This window comes from Pristiophorus japonicus, chromosome 16 (assembly GCF_044704955.1).
Source record: "Pristiophorus japonicus isolate sPriJap1 chromosome 16, sPriJap1.hap1, whole genome shotgun sequence".
In the NCBI taxonomy this organism is placed as follows: domain Eukaryota; kingdom Metazoa; phylum Chordata; class Chondrichthyes; family Pristiophoridae; genus Pristiophorus; species Pristiophorus japonicus.
Window position 1 is genome coordinate 99,135,727 of NC_091992.1, and position 19,499 is coordinate 99,155,225.

At 42.1% G+C, this 19,499-nt stretch overlaps 1 protein-coding gene across 3 annotated transcripts in view; it reads right to left on the minus strand.

The window, feature by feature from the left end:
• LOC139226673 (myosin-10) overlaps window positions 1-19,499 on the minus strand; it is a 151,815-nt gene that overhangs the window by 114,697 nt on the left and 17,619 nt on the right. For all 3 annotated transcript variants that reach the window (XM_070857595.1, XM_070857594.1, XM_070857593.1), the window contains exon 3: window positions 14,932-15,088. In XM_070857595.1, coding sequence (XP_070713696.1) covers window positions 14,932-15,088 — 157 coding nt within the window. The remainder of the gene's footprint in view (window positions 1-14,931; window positions 15,089-19,499) is intronic.

Below are 19,499 nucleotides of genomic sequence, written 5' to 3' on the forward strand. Positions count from 1 at the left end.
AGAACAAACAAGAGTTAAGTTCTACATATACCAAGCAACTTCAATCAGGCCCACGCCTATCTTCAGTCAGGGAATTATTTAGTACAAAGAACACAACATAAGAAATAGGAACAGGAGTAGGCCATATGGCCCCTCGAGCCTGTTCCGCCATTCAATAAGATCATGGCTGCTTTCATGTGTTGTCTCTGGCATTTCACTCCTGAAGGTCCCAAGCTCTGGAATTCCTTTCCTAAACCTCTACCTCGCTCCTTAAAACTTGCCTCTTTAGCAAAGCCCTGTCCTAATCTCTGTGGCCATGTCAAATTTTGTTTAATAATGCTGCTAAGTGCCTTGGAACATTTCACTACATTAAAAGGCACTATATAAATGCAAGAAGTTGGAGGTACAGCAAAACCAAGACAGAGTTGGCTTTCCCAACCCACTTTCCAAATTAATGAATGTTTCAGCCTGACAATACAGCAGAATCTGCAATAACATTTTGTATACAAGAGACTGCCTATACCATTACTAAATTTGAAAAACTAGGATTTAGTAATTCAATACCAATTTGATTCCAGAGTATCATGCAGTATGCAATTAAATATCCTTTGTGGGATATCCAATTACAGCAGAGTACAACTGAAAATTTATTTTTGGAACAAAATGAATGTCAGGGCTCCGGAAAAGGAATTTTTAAAACAACTTACATGATCAAAGAGTGCCACTTGCCTCACCTTTATTTTGACAGGAAAATCTGGGCCAGTCCTCATCACATCACTTTTTCAGATAAGCTTGAGGACAACTCCAGTGGTGTAAACTAGTATCTCACATAGATCAGTCAAAAATCTTGATACAAAACATTGCCTCCAACAGTCACAATGGTGCAATGTCCTGTTAATAGATACTCGATGGCAGAGCATCACACCAGTAAAATATCCAAAGTGCACCAAAATGCAAGTGAGCTGCAGTGAAGAGTCCTGCAAGTAATATTCCACATAATTTAGGAAATAAAATCTAAACTAACAGAATAAAGTGGCAACACATTAAAAGGGAGTGTTTTACTACTTTTCTGCACTACTATAAAAAAGGAGTGCAGTAACTGGGAGGTGCACCATTGTTTTGTTGTCAAAATGAGTACAACGAGGGACTTCAAAAGTCCTTAGAGGTGATACTCTGAAGCCAAAGGCTGTTCACCAACCAAGGCAGAGGCCCAAGCTGCAGAGATGGAGGCAGAGTGAGCGAGATCTCAGGTCAATCATACCCGGGACCAAATGCATGATTAAGTGTGGTGATATCAGGTGTGCATGCCAAGTGTAGATGATTACTCGATGCATTTAAGGCATGGACCAAATTTCAATGTTCATTTCCTACACCCCAAGGCTAATAGCACGTAAGCACATTGGACCAAATAATGCTGTAGCAGAGCATCTGCCGTTAAACATGCAAGGCCAAGTCAAAGTTTTTAAATTTGCGTGAGTTGCTGAAAGTGCAAGCTGATAACATCCCGGAAAGAAGCAGAGCATCTGGGACTTGAGTGAACAGGGAAAGCAACTATGCATCTCCTTAACCAATCCAATTGAAGGATTGAGAAATTAATAGCACAAGGACTGAAGGAAATGTAAATTAAAGTTAGTGATTTCAATGTTAAATTAGGTATGGAAAGAGAAATTATGGGGTCAAGTTTCAGCCTGAGTTGCTTCGGTTTTTTGGGAGCAACTAGTTTAGAATGGAGTGTCTTAGAAATTGCAATTCTAGGCATTTAGTTTGCTCCAGTGCTAGTCAGTTAGAACAGTTTCAGTTTGGAACAGATTTTTTTAATAAAGGGGGCGTGTCCATCCACTTATGCCCCTTTTGAAAGTTTGGGCAGTGAAAACTTACTCCAAACTAACTTAGAATGGAGCAAGTGTAGATTTTTGTATGCTCAGAAAATCAGGCGTAGGTTACAAATCAGGTGTCAGGAATGGGGGGGTGGGGTGTTTACAAACATTAAACACTTCAGTTTTACAAAAAGAGCCATCAATAAACCAATAAAAAATAAATAAAGTAGTAAAAAAAACATTTTCTACTTACTGCAGCACTGGGAGTCCTCCAACAGCGTGCTGTGACACCCCCTGTGTGTGTGTCTATCTCTCTGTCTGTGTGTCTGAGAGTGAGAGAGCGCGTGAGAGCCAGGCCCAAGGCTTAGACTTACCGGATTGACGGAGGTGGCGTCGGGTCCCGGGGGGGGGGGGGTCAGGGAAGTGGAGGTCGGGGAGCGGGGGATCGGGTCGGGTCCCGGTCCGGAGGAAGCAGGAGGCTGGGCGTGGGAGGCAACCTTATACACAGCCCCAGTGAGGCCATTCGGCCAGCGCTAGGGGCTGCATGCTTCGGGCCCCTCCCACAGTTTTGGGCACCTGGAGCTACTGCACATGCACACTTGTGCAGAGGTCCCGGCACTGTTTTCAGCGCAGGGACCTGGCTCCGCCCCCCCACAGCTCGTGCTGTGCTGCACCCAGCTCCAGAGGGCCTGCAGGGAGCCGGAGAATAGGCAAGTTTTTTTTTTTAGGTGCACATTGTGGCGTGAAAAATGGGCGTCCAAGTCAGGGCTGCGCTGTTCTAGGCGCGGCCTGAAACTTGGGCCCAATGGGAGGGAAAGAAAGATTGGATTGAGAAAGACATTTTTAAAAACTCCAATTAAAATCTCAACAAGGCTTGTAGGTTAATTTTCAGTGGCAGAGAGATCGATTGGCATTAACCAACATGTCGTTAAAAGGGTGCTTATACTGGAATGGACACAACTTAACTTTGTGGCTAGTTTAGTTCGTATCTCTTGCACAAATACAGCAACTTCACACTGCTCAATGCATTTCCATGAGGCAGATAGATGTTTTCATGAAGTCAACGGTGGAGTGGTGCATCTCAGACAACAGGGCTATAAATTATTCATCTTTGCGCTGTTATTTGAAACATACAACTATTATAATATTTAAACATAACTGGCACATTGTCTCCCAGCTCAGTTAGTAAAACTTTTAATTGCATATTTATATGCACCATTACACAAGTTTTACCCACTTTCAGCCAAGCTTAAGACAGCTGGAGCCATTTATAAACAGCACTAGCATTTGATTAAAACGTTTCCAAATGCTGAACCAATACAAAGCCATTGAATAATGCTGTGGAAAACAGGATATAAATCTGCAGCAGCTGCATCATTGGACAGAGTATAATGAAAACTGAATTTCGATAATTAGAGCTGGTTTATTTTACTGAGGAACGTGGCATGGAACACTATTTCTAATGGGTGCCTCACATCATTTGCAGAAAAAAGATGGATTTATCCCAAATCTTGATGTAATATTGGTATTAACCCAAAACAAATGGGACAACTTCATTTTCACCAACAATGCTTCCTCTTACTTCAGTGATATCTGTGCAACGTACAGATATAACGGGTCAAAAATTGCAGCCTCTGGGTCCGTACAATGCGCACACACACCTGGTGAGGCTTCACAAAACTCTGTTCTCAGCATCATGACAGATCCTGCACATTCCCACAGGAAGGACATCCGTGGGGCAGAGTTTGGGCTATTTGCCTAGTGAATGCCCTTCAAACTTATACCTGGTAAAAGCAGGTATATAACCTACCTTTCAGTGCAAGAGTTTTAAAAATGTAGAATCAAATGTAATCACTCATTTTTAATAAAAATCCTGTCCATTAGTTATTTTTAACCCTATCAGAACACTTCAAAAATCCAAAATATATTCTCTAAAATATTGAATTTAAAATTAATTGAAATTTAATGTAGTGTGTAGTGTTTGTTTTTGGCAGTTATTCTGATAGTTATAAGAGGTCTGTACAGAGCTCCTGTTATCAATGAGACTACTACATAGTGAATGGTGGTCCGGGCCCACATGATTCCAGGACATGTTTATATACCGTGACAGGTTCCCATACGCTGCACAGCGAATGAAGGATCCGACCGGAATCCAATGTTCCTCCAGGACCAAGCATATTCGTGGATTTCTCCCCCCCCCACCCCCCCTCACCCAGGTCAGAAGGCTGTGTGTCTTAATGCAAGGAGTATCTGTAATAAGGTGGATGAATTAACTGTGCAAATAGATGTTAACAGATATGATGTGATCGGAATTACAGAGACATGGCTCCAGGATGATCAGGGCTGGGAACTCAACATCCATGGGTATTCAACATTCAGGAAGGATAGAATAAAAGGAAAAGGAGGTGGGGTAGCATTGCTGATTAAAGGGGAGGTTAATGCAATAGTTAGGAAGGACATTAGCTTGGATGATGTGGAATTTATACGGGTAGAGCTGCAGAACACCGAAGGGCAAAAAACATTAGTGGGAGTTGTGTACAGACCTCCAAACAGTAGTAGTGATGTTGGGGAGGGCATCAAACAGGAAATTAGGGGTGCATGCAATAAAGGTGCAGCAGTTATCATGGGTGACTAATATGCATATAGATTGGGCTAACCAAACGAAGCAATACAGATGAGGAGGATTTCCTGGAGTGCATAAGGGATGGTTTTCTAGACCAATATGTCAAGGAACCAACTGGGGGGAGGCCATCTTAGACTTGGTGTTGTGTAATGAGAGAGAGGATTAATTAGCAATCTCGTTGTGTGAGGCCCCTTGGGAAAGAGTGACCATAATATGGAGGAATTCTACATTAGGATGGAGAATGAATCAGTTAATTCAGAGACCACAGTCCAGAACTTAAGGGTAACTTTGAAGGTATGAAGTGTGAATTGGCTAGGATAGATTGGCAAATGATACTGAAGGGGTTGACAGTGGATGGGCAATGGCAGACATTTAGAGACCGCATGGATGAATTACAACAATTGTACATCCCTGTCTGGCATAAAAATAAAAAAAGGGAAAGTGGCTCAACCATGGCTATCAAGGGAAATCAGGGATAGTATTAAAGCCAAGGAAGTGGCATGCAAATTGGCCAGAAATAGCAGTGAACCCAGGGACTGGGAGAAATTTAGAACTCAGCAGAGGCGGACAAAGGGTTTGATTAGGGCAGGGAAAATAGAGTACAAGTGGAAGCTTGCAGGGAACATTAAGACGGACTGCAAAAGTTTCTATAGATATGTAAAGAGAAAAAGATTAGTAAAGACAAACGTAGGTCCTCTGCAGTCAGAATCAGGGGAAGTCACAACGGAGAACAAAGAAATGGCAGACCAATTGAACAAGTACTTTGGTTCGGTATTCACCAAGGAGGACACAAACAACCTTCCGGATATAAAAGGGGTCAGAGGGTCTAGTAAGAAGGCGGAACTGAGGGAAATCCTTATTAGTCGGGAAATTGTGTTGGGGGAAATTGATGGGATTGAAGGCTGATAAATCCCCAGGGCCTGATGGATTGCATCCCAGAGTACTTGAGGTGGCCTTGGAAATAGCAGATGCATTGACAGTCATTTTCCAACATTCCATAGACTCTGGATCAGTTCCTATGGAGTGGAGGGTAGCCAATGTAACCCCACTTTTTAAAAAAAAAAAGGAGGGAGAAAAAACAGGGAATTATAGACCAGTCAGCCTGACATCGGTCGTGGGTAAAATGATGGAATCAATTATTAAGGATGTCATTGCAGTGCATTTGGAAAGAGGTGACATCATAGGTCCAAGTCAGCATGGATTTGTGAAAGGGAAATCATGCTTGACAAATCTTCTGGAATTTTTTGGGGATGTTTCCAGTAGAGTGGACAAGGGAGAACCAGTTGATGTGGTGTATTTGGACTTTCAGAAGGCTTTCAACAAGGTCCCACACAAGAGATTCATGTGCAAAGTTAAAGCACATGGGATTGGGGGTAGTGTGCTGATATGGATGGAGAACTGGTTGGCAGACAGGAAGCAAAGAGTAGGAGTAAATGGGTACTTTTCAGAATGGCAGGCAGTGACTAGTGGGGTACCAAATGGTTCTATGCTGGGGCCCCAGCTGTTTACATTGTACATTCATGATTTAGACGAGGGGGATTAAATGTATCTCCAAATTTGCGGATGACACCAAGTTGGGTGGCAGTGTGAGCTGCGAGGAGGATGCTATGAGGCTGCAGAGTGATTTGGATAGGTTAGGTGAGTGGGCAAATGCATGGCAGATGATGAAGTATAATGTGGATAAATGTGAGGTTATCCACTTTGGTGGTAACAACAGAGACAGACTATTATCTGAATGGTGACAGATTAGGAAAAGGAGAGGTGCAACAAGACCTGGGAGTCATGGTACATCAGTCATTGAAGGTTGACATGCAGGTACAGCAGGCAGTTAAGAAAGCAAATGGCATGTTGGCCTTCATAGTGAGGGGATTTGAGTACAGGGGCAGGGAGGCGTTACTACAGTTGTACAGGTGAGGCCACACCTGGAGTATGGTGTACAGTTTTGGTCTCCCAACTTGAGGAAGGACATTCTTGCTGTTGAGGGAGTGCAGCGAAGGTTCACCAGACTGATTCCTGTGATGGCAGGACTGACATCAAGACAGGATCAACTGGGCTTGTATTCACTGGAGTTCAGATGAATGAGGGGATCTCAGAAACATTTAAAATTCTGATTGGTTTCAACAGGTTAGATGCAGGAAGAATGTTCCCAATGTTGGGGAAGTCCAGAACCAGGGGTCACAGTCTAAGGATAAGGGGTAAGCCATTTAGGACCGAGATGAGGAGAAACTTCTTCACCCAGAGTGGTGAACCTGTGGAATTCTCTACCACAGAAAGTAGTTGAGGCCAATTCACTAAATATATTCAAAAAGGAGTTAGATGTAGTCCTTACTACTAGGGGGATTAAGGGGTATGGAGAGAAAGCAGGAATGGGGGACTGAAGTTACATGTTCAGCCATGAACTCATTGAATGGCGGTGCAGGCTCAAAGGGCCAAATGGCCTACTCCTGCACCTATTTATGTTTCTAGAAGCGTTCGTCTGAAGGAAGCTTCCGACCAATTCTCCCCCCCCCCCCCATTCAGTATTTCCTCATCTGAAGTCACAGATTGGTCCTGAGATATGGTTCATGACCAAACAACTCTTGTACTCTACCCAAGTGGCCATTTTTCATGTGAACCTATTTGATAGGCATTACAACTGAGCTTGACCCTGTTCTCACTAGTCATTCATCCACAAGCAATAATCAGGTGCATTTCCTCTCCAGCATAGAGGCACTGACCAATAATAGTACCCTTACTGTGCACCCTATGCAAGATCAGTTAATTTAGACTAGGGACTGGGTTACATTTAAGGATTGTGTGTTTTAAGCAAAGGTATTCATACATGTTTTAAACAAGGTGCTGAGAAACTTAAAATGCTCATTCTCACCAAAGACTAAAGAAGAAATTGGTTAGTCTCAGACATGAGTTGCTTATTGAGTACTATTGGCCCCAAGTTTCCACATGATTTGCACCTGATTTTTAGGAGCAACTGGTGGAGAACGGACTATCTTAGAAATCGCAATTCTCCACATTTCAAAAGGGGGCATGTCTGGCCACTGACGCCTGATTTGAAAGTTTCCAGTGAAAACGTACTCCAAACTAACTTAGAATGGAGCAAGTGAAGATTTTTATAGAACTGAAAAAACCTTGTCTACACATTAAATCAGGCGGTTACAAATTAGGCATCCAGAACGAGGTTGGGGGGGGGGGGGGGGGGGGAAGGGAAGTCATTAAATTCTATAATAAATCCTTATTTATACTTAAAAATAAATCCAACCTGAATAAAAATTTATAAGCAAAGATTAAATAAACCATCTTCCTACTTGTGTGAAAGTGCTTCAGCCAGGAAGAATGCTGCAGGAAGCCGTTCTCACTGGGGGGGGGGGGGGGGGGGAGGGGGGGGAGGGGAAGAGGGGGGGGAGAAGAGGGCAGCAGTTTGTTCCCGACAGCAGATGGGGGGGGGGGGGGGGTGGGTGAAGGAAGCCGTTCATTCCAGACATCAAGGGGGGCAGCCGTTCGTTCCCGACGGCAGGGATGGGGAGGAAGCCGTTCGTTCCCGACGGTGGGCTGGGGGAGGGGAGAAGAGAGGGAGTGCAGGCCCGACCGACCGAACGCAGTGGGGGGGGGGGGGAAGGAGACAGAGAGAAGGCTGCAGGAAGCCTCAAGTTCAGCAGCCATTCCCAGAGGCTGTCGGGGAACAGCTGCCTCAACTTTGAGGCTTCATCAGCCTTCTCACTGCTGCAAGAAGCCTCAGTGCTGATGGCAATGTGCTTTTATTAAAAAAATGTTCAAAAATTAAACAGCTACAGAGAACTACAAAAATGACCGAGTGCCAATGTTTCCTTCACACTGCACGTGCGCGAACGCTCCAATGCGCACGGTTGCCGGCAGGGAAAAAAAACTAATTTAAATGGTACCTGCCCCCTCCCACTTACAAAAATCGGCGAGTGGTAGGCTCCGCCCCCTGGGCACCGCACCAAGCAGACATGGAGCTGCAGGGCGCTCCAGAATCGCGTGTTTTTTTCCGGTGCCGTTTGCGGCGTGAAAAACGGGCGCCCGTTTTGTAGCGTGTGGAAACTTGGGGCCATTATGTTGAGATATTCCTGGTTCTGGACATCCAATAGAGGGTGTGTAGTCTAGGCCCCCCACTAAAACAGTCCATAAAGTTTTTCAAACACAATAGATGCAAGGGCAAGGTTTTTCCAGGCTTAGGTGGATAATACACAAGGTTTTACATCAAGCACAATGGCTTGGGGGAACATGGGACACACACACAGGTAGGACTTCTATTTTTTATTGATTATTACTTTGGTCTTGGTGCTTTAGGTGCAGGGCTCCTTCTATTTATTAATAATCGCAAGGAATTAGTGTTTTGTTTAGTGCTTGGTGCTTTAAATGTACTGCTTTGTTTAATGTTGTGAAGGTGTTTATGGAAAATCCTCTAACTTCCCTTTCTCTCTCCCCCTCCCCATGTTGATGTGTCCTTTGATGTGTTTAATGCTTCCCACCTGCCGTCTCTGGCTGTGCCTACACTGAACTTAACTCTAGATAAGGTTTTTCAGAACTTACAAAAGTGGACACTTACTCCATTCTTAGTTTGTAGTAAGTTTTCACTGCCAAAACAGGCCTGAGTGGCTGGACACACCCCTTTTGAAAAAAAATACCTTACCTAAAGCCAACCTAAACTAACTAGAACTGGAGCAAACTAATGAGAATTGCAATTTCTAACATACTCCAAACTAAACTAGTTGCTCCAAAAAACTAGGAGCAACTCCACCCAAAACTTGGGCCCAATGATTTAGATCTATCCTCAGCTTAGCAAGCATTTTCCCTGTCCACCTTTGAAAAGATTGGAAGGGTACATACAAGACAAGTATATGGTTCAGATCACAAGCAGATGCTGCAGTTACACCCTGGGGTTATTCAGTAGCTATTATGTTTTAAAAAAAAAAGACATTTATATATAAAGCACCTTTCACAACCACTGCATGTCTCAAGGCACTTTACAGCCAAAGATGTACTTTTTGAAAGTGTAGTCACTGTTGTAATGTGGGAAACACAGCAGCCAGTGTGCACACAGCAACTCCCACAAAAAGCAATATGATAATGACCTTGTCAACTGTTTTGGTTATGTTGATTGAGGGATAAATATTGGCCAGGACACCAGGGATAACTCCCCTGCTCTTTGAAAGTGCCATGGGATCTTTTACATCCACCCGAGAGCAGTAGGTGCCTCGGTTTATCTTATCCAAAAGATGGCACCTCTGACAGTGCAGCATTCCCTTAGCACTGCACTCAAGTCCCTGGAGTGAGACTCGAACACTCAACCTTCCAACTGAGACGATGGTGCTACTTAGAGCCACAGCTGATACTAGAAGAATCAACTCCTGCATGCATATGGTGGGGGATTTGCATATGGGAGCATCTGACACCACTGAACCAGGGCAAGTATCTATGGACATAAATTTGTACACAAAATTGCATGCCTTTTCACAAATATGAAAATAATCTGAAGCTCAGTGAATTATGGGCAGTTGAATGTTTGTCAAATCACTTTTGAAAAAGTGAAGCACTTTTTAGTGAATGAGATGCTTAAAGATTCTTCATTCCACATTCTCCAATATGATTCAATACTCTATTGTAGTTAGATAATTTTGAATTTCAGTGTGACATTAGTGGTAAAGGATGTTCATGCAGTCCCCTGGTGCTGATCCAGTTAGTCTCTTCCAATTTCTCACCCAATTGCTTTATTACTGTTACTCTAAAAATTACATATTCTAGTGTCAACTCTAATGCTACTATAGCTTTCCAAGTACTCGTGTTTGCCATGTGTATCTTGAACGCAATTATAAATATGGAGTACACATGGTAGTAAGCAGATACTGCTGCCAAAAATTCAACATTCCTGCTTATTACAATTTAAAAATTGCCATTACATTGCCCTCAAGGTCCAATACTATCTTATCCAGATACAAAAAGGGAACAATGGAATATGGGGATAGGGTGGAAGGGAGAGTGGAGGTAGATCAGCCATGATCTTATTGAATGATGGGGCCATTCTACTTATGTTCTTAATTTGCCAGGCTCTTCATATTGGAGTGAGAGTTCACAAACCCTCAATTAAACTCTGAAGGAGAAGAAATCCACTCCATTAGTGCACTGCACCCATTGTCTTTAGAAGCAACAGGGTTACATAAATGAAGTAGTATACATTCCTAGAAGCCGGAGCCATCGAATTCATGTGGCGATGCTTTGCTCCCTTTTTCTGCCTTTCACCCCCAAATCTCCAAGAAGTGCCAAAGATAAACATCGTGCATGGTGTGCTCAAACTCTGGCCTTAATGGGAGCACGAGGAATCAGGCCCTGTTCAGTAGATCAGCTGCATGTCAATTACTAGTCTTCCAACCCAGATAAGTTACACAGCTGCACACCAATAAAAGCGAAGAGAGCAAAAAATATTCCAACTGCAGAGAGGATCAAACTAAACTTAACAGCTAGCCTCTTGTAGTAAAAGCTGAACAATGCAACCACTATGTGGCTGTTGAAGTCCATTTTAACTAGCTCATGGCAGTGCAACTGACCATACCACCTGGCTTATCTCTGCACAATGAGTCTAGAAACATATGGGAACAAAGGAACTCCAGTAATCATGTCAGCTCTCACACTATGATATAACCCCTAAACAAAACAACCATTATGTAGTGCAGTTCAAACTTACACAAACAGCTATAAATATGGACCCTTTCCAAGATGGTCCAAAATGCTGCATTGCAATTAACATATAATGCACAAATGTTCAAACATTACGTGCTTCAACATTACAAACCCAACAGTTCATTGGTGCTATTTTAAACAGTGTGTAGATTTAATCAGTAACTTTCTTTCTGAATGCACACTAGTTATTCACAAATATTTACAATTGCATCATGGCCACTCAGGTCAAAGTCAGCAGACCATTATGGGAAAAAAGATTGCTACTGATCAGAGTGAAGGTTTGCTGTCAAGTTCCCAATGGTATTTCTTCCCATTGCCAAGCCAGCAGTTTAAGAATTCACTTCCAAAGTGAAATAGCTGGCTCCAGGTACAGCAGTAACACCAAGTTAGGCTCCGCTGGTTGGAGTAGAGCGAGAGCCAGACACCTGGCAAATCACTGGCTTCTTCTAGAAAACACACATGCAGAAAGGGTTGCATAGGTTCAGGCTCCATTGCAATACTTCTAGGAAGATAGGAACAGGCGCAGTCCATTCAGCCTCTTGTCCGTTCCATCATTCAATTAGATCAAGGCTAATCTTTACTGCATTTATTCCATACTTGTTGATATCCTTACTTAAAAATCAATCTCCATCTTGAAATTTCAAATTATCCAGCATCTCCTTCCCCCTCTCCCCCAGGTACAATGGATTGCTGACATTGATAGCAATTTGCATTCTTTATGTGCAAGCCCCATGAGCAGCAATGCTTGTGGAATTTTTGGGATCAGTGAAAAAAGGTTTAGTAAAAACAAAATGAATTTAAATTTCTGTGTAAAATTAATGCTGATCTAAAAAATGCAAAATTCTCAACATTTCTAATACACTACTTCCTTTCCTTTTGAAAAATTGTGGATCAATTCACATTCACAGAATTAGATTGAAGGGTAAAGTGTCAACTTTCCAATCTTTCCTTTATTTTACATACTGTAGCTTTTGTAAGCAATTTCACAATACTGGTCTCCATGCCAAAAGCATTTTAGCACTTCAAATGGATTATGCTACAGATTGCCAAATAATTATCATTCGTCTTTTGAAAACAAGGGGAAAAAATTGCACTTTTCACTCGTTAGCTTCTTTTCAGCTTTTCACTGCCTAATGTTAATGTGTGATGAAGAAAGCAGAATAGGCTGTATGACCACTTATGTCATAACATCCAATCCAACCTCCTTCCGGTACCGGATTCCCACCACCACCGCCGAAGATCAGTTCACAAAATTGTCATTTTGATTTAGTTCTTTTAGGATGCTATCCCTGTTCTAGCAATTTTTTTTTTTTTTTTTTTTTTTTTAAAAAGTCCAGCATTCTGGACTCAACCAACATCATGACAACCCATCAGTTATAGACACTGGAATGACCTTAGAATCCCTCAGGCTGGTACAGCTCAGTACTGCACCATAATATACTTATACGCCAAGCCTTGAGACAGGAACATTTGCATGCTAGTACTTTATCAAGTTTCTCAAAAATTCAGCAATAACTTACATGGCAAGTTCTCAGATAAGTGGCCATTTCATGTGTTTTTGGAAGCATCTGTTAAGGGCCAGTTTAGCCAGGAGAATTCCATATCTTCCAACGTCCAACCAAACCACTGGAACATCTGAATGCAGCAGTCCCTTGGAATTGCATTGAGGTGTCAGCCCACAGTTTGAGCAGAAGTCAGAGAGCAGGATTTCAGAAATTTGTGGGTTGAAGAATCATAACGGTTACAGCACAGAAGGAGGCCACTCGGCCCACGTGCCTCTTTGCAAGAGCAATTCAACTAGTCCCACTCCCCCTTTAATTTATTTTCCTTCAGGTACTCATCTAATTCCCTTTTGACAGCCACGATGGAGTCTGCCTCCACCACTCTTTCAGGCAGTGCATTCCAGATCATAACCACTGCTGCATAAAAATGTTTCAGCATGTCATCTTTGGTTCTTCTGCCAATCACCTTAAGTCGGTGTCCTCTGGTTCTCAACCCTTCCGCCAATGGCAACAGTTTCTCTACCTTCATGATTTTGAATACTATCAAAGCTCCTCTCAACCTTCTCTGCTCGAAGGAATACAACCCCAGCTTCCATAGTCTATCCACGTAACTGAAGGCAAGCATTCAACAGCCAAGCTGACACTAATTTATTTCAGCTAACACAACCAAGAATTCTCCATGGGAGGAGAATAAAAACATGAAAACATTCATGACATATACCTCATTCATTAAAAATTTGAATGCTTTTTAATTGCAACTGAAATATTGGGGAAAGTGATGAGTACATAGGAAATAAAACAGCTTTTAATAAAATAATGTGGAACAAAAGAACCTTAGTCAGGTGTGTACTAAGTATGGGTTACATTGTGTACAAGAGTTTGAACAGGCTGTTGACCTCAGCTCTCCAGGGACAAGTGAGCAAGGGAGGGATTGAGTGCCTTTGTATGGGTTGCCTTCCTAAGTCAAGCTGAGCGCTGCCCAAGTCTCCATCCTTGTACCATATTGTCTAGTGCCACACCAGGAAAACACCTTTAATCAAGCACTCATCTAACATCAGTACACATTACATTTCATAGCCAGGGCAAGCTTCCTAACTTTTTTTTTTGCAGGAATGGAGGAAAAAGAAAAACAGTTTGAACTTACATAGCACCTTTCACATCCTCAGAATGCCCCAAAGCACTTTGTCAATTAAACATTTTTTTTTGAAGTGTGATCACTTATGGAAGCAAAATGCAGCAGTTAACTTGCATATAGCAAAGTCCCAGAAACAGCAAAGCAACAGATAGCCAGAGAATCTGTTTTTAGTGGCATTGTCCAGGGTACTGGGTGAACTCCCCTGCTCCTCTTCAAATAGTGCCACATCCTCCAGAGCCATCAGTCCAAATGGTGGCATCTCTAGTAGTGTAGCACTGAGGTGTCAGCCTAAATAACGCTCTCGAGTGGGTTTAAACCCATGACCTTCTGGCTCAAGTACGACCATTGAGCCAAGGCTGACATGAGCTTGGAAAAGTTAACCCTGACTTTGAAGTCAGCACCACACTCACTCCAACACAAGCCCAGGTTCTGTGCTAATGGAGTGAGTGCTCATAAAATGTCATCCTGTCCTGGGTAAATGCATGAATTTTTACAACTCAGCACCCACTCCATTGCAAAAGTAGATTGACTAGAAACAGTTCTTCGTAATAGTTTCTACAGGTCACACAAGAGGGACTACACAATACTAGTCGGATTAGCTGTGCAACCAACCAAATAAGGATTTGGAGCAGATATTTTATTTTCCCTATTTACATTGAGCAGCACACATGCTAAACCAGAGGCCAAGTTTCTGCTTTTCTTTCGGTTCAAGAAATTTATATAGTAAGATTCTTAAATTTAAACAAGATACTATTAAACAAAACTCCTCCTGCCCCACCTTTTTTTTTTTAAATACACTCACCAGAAGACTTGTCAAATGCAACAGGACTGGTGCACAATTTATGAAAAGCAAACTGAGGCATTATCCAGCAGTTTTCAAATAAAAAAAGTGTAAAACAGAAACACAAAAAGAACACATGTTTAACTCGTACATCCCAGGAGACCTTGTCCCAATTTCAACTTCAAATTAGTAACTACTGTTCATACTCAAGACTAGAACCAATGCTTCCAGATCATCTGAAAGCATGAACTACTAGAATGCCAGAAAGTGAGCATCAAAATAAATTCAAGGTTCACATCAAATTTATTGAGGAAAATTCCACATGCTCAAATAATAAAGTACCATTGAATATTGCAGATCATTTTTCTGCCATTCCCATTTCACCAATAGCTCAATCTTACCTTGCAACATGCTTCTGTAGGCACTTTCAGAGATGGCATAGATATGTGGTGGCATCTCATGTCGCTTTTTCCCTTTGTACATTTCAATAATTTGTTCAGCATATATGGGGAGATTCTTGTACGGATTTATGACCACACAGAACAGTCCAGAATAGGTCTAAACAAGAGAAAGACATTAAGAACTTTGAGAAACAAATGGCATTTTACAGTGACATGTAGTTAAGGTCAAAGCTCAAGCCCCTACATCCAAAATCCCACAAGTATTTTTAAAAGTTCAATATAAAGAGAAAAGTGTCTCATCAAGTACTGACATTGTCCCCACATCAAAGCTCCTAGTTGTTGAGTGACGGACAAGAAAATGTAACCTGGAAACACTTGAATATTACTCCAGAGTTTTGGAACTCTTTGCACTCAACTACTTTGATATTCTAGAACCCAAGCACTCTAAAGTAATGACCAGGATTTCTTAATGATTGCAGATCTCTTCACAGTTGAATATCTGGCATATCCCTTAACTGGGGACTGTGTAGGGATTTTGGGAAGAGATAGAATAGGGACTTGCTCCATTCACTCCACACAACCTAGCAGCAACTTTAACTTGTACAGCAGTACTGTCTGCCACTTCAAATCAGTCAATTGGGACAAAGAATTCTTTGCTGCTTATTTCCAGTCGAGCCTGTGCTCTTAACTCTTCTGATCCTCCTATCTGTACCAGTGAATGGGCTGATGTTATTCATTGTGACCCCCCCAACCTGCAAGAGAACAGCTCCGCAGGTCAGCAAGTAAAAGAGCTGGAGCAGCATACCACTTCAACCTCCAGCAAGAGCTTCCAAGGATTTTGAGATGGGTGACTGGGTGATGTCAAAGCCCTAGTTGCCATTTGAGCGTGGGCAGGAACATCGGCAGAGCCCAGGTCAGGGAGCATGAGCAGTGAGTGTTTGCGGCAGAGGTGCAACAGATGAGGGTATGGGGCCCAGAAGAGCAGAGGGCCCGGGGCCCAGAAGAGCAGAGGGCCCAGGGGTAGCACAGGCCAGCCCACACTGCAATATGTGCACGTGAGGTCCATGCAACAGAGTAGGTCTCCAGTCATCTTGGTTAGTCCTTGCCACTGAACTAAGACCGAGCTGTGTCAAGCCCATATGGTGGCTGGTGTGCAACAGTCACCACACATTAAAAATTTACACAGGCATCTTCCACCCCCTCAATTGGAGTTCAGGACTGGAACATCAGGTCCTTCATGGAAACACCTGTGAACTCGTGGAAGCAAGTCATCCTCTTTCAAGGGACCACCTATGATGGTTATTCAAGCTTCTTTTCCAACATCGAGTAATTCATCTTTGTTCAATCTTGTCTGCTCCTTCCATTAAAAAAAAAAATCTCCCCTCTGATTTTGGCAGACAAGCAAAGCCAAAGTTATCTTTGCTCATAACTTGTATAAATATTGGAGCTCAGACTTTCATTCCCAAATTTTAGAATGCTCTGTCCTTTCCCACTCAGGAGTTAGCTCCACCAATCATGTGTTCGCCCTACTCACGATTTTACTGTCTATTCCATTCGATGTTCAATCCCACTTCCTTCAGATTGCATGCCCGCAGGGCACAAAGTTCTGTCCTCTTTGTGAAATAGCCAAATCACTACATCCTGATTTAGGAATAAGGGTGTATAATGGATTGAAATGTTGGCTGGTTTAGTTTTTAAAACCAGGTATAGGAAGCTCATTGCCGAATGGTCCATATTCATGCGAACAGAGAGGATTATAATCTCACATTTGCTCAGAATTAAAGTCCATGCCAGATTCACTCCATGAGTTAAGATTTCAACATTTGGTTAGGGATATTTCCTGGGATGTGTTTGCTGGGCAATTGAATGGGAATGGAGAATAACTTTGCTGGGACTTGGAGAAAAGCACATGTGCATGGCCAAACTAGTTATTACAGCAGCACTTGACAAAATTTGAAATCTGCAAGTAGGGCATACCAGGTACAGACAGAAGAATGCCTGGACACCCAAAGTTCTGGGAATATAATCAAGAAAGCAAACACCAGGGTACTGCTAGCATGGAGGTTTTTTTTTTAAATATAAAAAAAGTTTTAAATATGCTGATTGATCACTTCAAAATCCAGCCAGCTACTGGGATTCAGCCAAAAGGTCCTTCAGATTAAACTCTGTCTCCAGAGACTTGAAATTTCAATTATATTGAAATCAATCACCAGTTATGCATAAGTGATACTTAAGGCTATTTATACAATTGCACAACTACTGTTTGATTGAATCTATTAACATAGCACAAAAGCAGTTTATATGTTAATCTAAGCACACATGGCAGTGTTGCATAACCTTCAACTGATCTTTCATTGCATTTAGCAGGTTAGGTAATGGTCACCAATTCCTGACCAGGTGTTTTGCTACATCAGTTATGGCCTTTATTTGGGTCAGTACCTGAAGAGAATCCCGATTTTTTTTATTTTTAAAATGGACCTGCAATCATGGAATCAATCTTTTCAGCAATGACTCATTCACTATGGATGACAAGGTAGTACAGAATAGACCAGGTATGAAATCGAAACTTCAAGTCGAGATTGTAATTTGGAGTTAAATTTATATTACAGTATCTCCTTTTTACTTGTCTTTGTTTACATCCAGTAGTGAATCTGTTGCTTTGAAAGGCATGTACAGCCCTCGCACCAGGTCAGGATAGATTGTCAGGACTGTTCAATCTGAATAATAAGGAGTCCTGAATATGCAAGAAAGCTTCAGCTGTCTGGTCTCATTTAAAATCTAGAATCAGAAAAGACAAGAGGAATTCTGCAGTGCATTAACTGCCAGAGTGGAAACTTAAAGGCTTTTCAAACAGGCCAGAATCAAGAAACTAACTACATGGCAGAGTGAAAGGCAATCAACTCAGGGACCTGGAAACTAAACTCAGACACTCAGGCTCCTAAAACTGCAAGATATGATTTAGGGATCAAAAATAAAATCAGTGTTCCTGATTGCAGACTTGTAATCGGCACTAGCTGCAAACCAGCCAGACGGTGGGGTATTGGAGGAAAGGTGTGGTCAGTCACATTTTTAAATAAGTTTTTGCAGATAAATTGTCTTGTTTAATTGTTGGTGTTTTTTTGTTAAATAAAACTCAACCTGGCACAGTTACAATCCTGATCTTTGAAAGGAACAATGTTTATACAGCTAATTAGCCATGCTAAGTGCATTTATCTTCATTCACAGGAATGCAAAAACTAGCTTAGCTTATTCCTTCAGTTTATAAAAAAAAAGAAAACCGGTTAACCATTTCCACAATGGATCAATTCTGTACAAGTTGCCGGTCTAGTTAAAAAACAACTTTTTAAAAAAGCCAGCTGACATGTTTAAATTCACCAACCAGCATCACAGTTGGCTTTTGACTGGACAGTCCCAGTTTGAGGGGGGAATGTGAACTGGACTTTCAAAAAGATCAATGTGTTTTATAATAGAGATTAAGATTCCCAATTAGTTTTCAGCAACAGCAAATAAACATTTCACTTCTCCCTTTGACCCCATCTTGCATGGGACTTGGCAAAAGACAGCAAGCATCGTATCCTTCTAACCCTTGTGCTTATCTAGCTTCCCCTTAAATGCACGTATGCTACTGGCCTCAACCACTCCGTGGCAACAGGTTCCACATTCTCAGCACTTCTGATTGAAGGGTTCCTCCTGAAACCTTTATTGGATTTGTTAGTTACTAATTAACTTAATCATCTGAAGAAAGGCATGCTGCATTACCGTGAAAAACACCCAATTGACCGACCTCATCCTTCCCTTACAGTCCTGTCCAACAATCACCTAGATAGGCGACGTTAGCTCACCTTGCTTCACTCCTCTTTCAAAAGAACAGTTCAGCGAGTTTAATATTTATCCCTCAGGAGTAAATGAGACTATTGTTTTAATTACAGTTCTGTTTAGTTATATAGAAAACAATGAGTGCAGTCAACAATTTGTCAGCGGGAGCCAGAGATCAGGTGCAGCAACTGACCTGCACAAAGTTTTCCCAGGAGCTCTGCTCAACAAACAAGCCAAGAGTGTGAGAGAGAGAGAGAGAGAGAGAGAGAGAGAGATTGAGATTGTTGGGCAACATTCATTGGCAAACAAGCCAATACCAGACTGTTCAGAATGTGTTGTGCCTTGAAAAATGTTTCCATTATAGAGAATAGTACAACAGAACTTCTACAATTAATAAAGCAACTCAGACAATTATTTTGTCATATCCAGAAGTATTTGTAAGAGGTAAACAGCTATTTTATAGCTTTCATTAGTGACATGGGTAATTTACACAGGACCCCATCAAGTTAGGGCACTACAATTGGCCTCAAAACCAATGGACTAGAGGGTGGATGAAAAGTCAGGCTTCCTATTCATGTTCCCCATCACTCCTGCTGACAATGGTGTGTGGAAAGAATATAATCAGGCACACCTATGCCCCCTGAATCAAACAGGCTGTGGATACATGGAAAAATTTGGCTGCTTAGTGCCAGGGGATGCCAGCAAGGCACTAAGGGGTTAGCGACCAGATGCAGCGATGCCCACAAACTTCA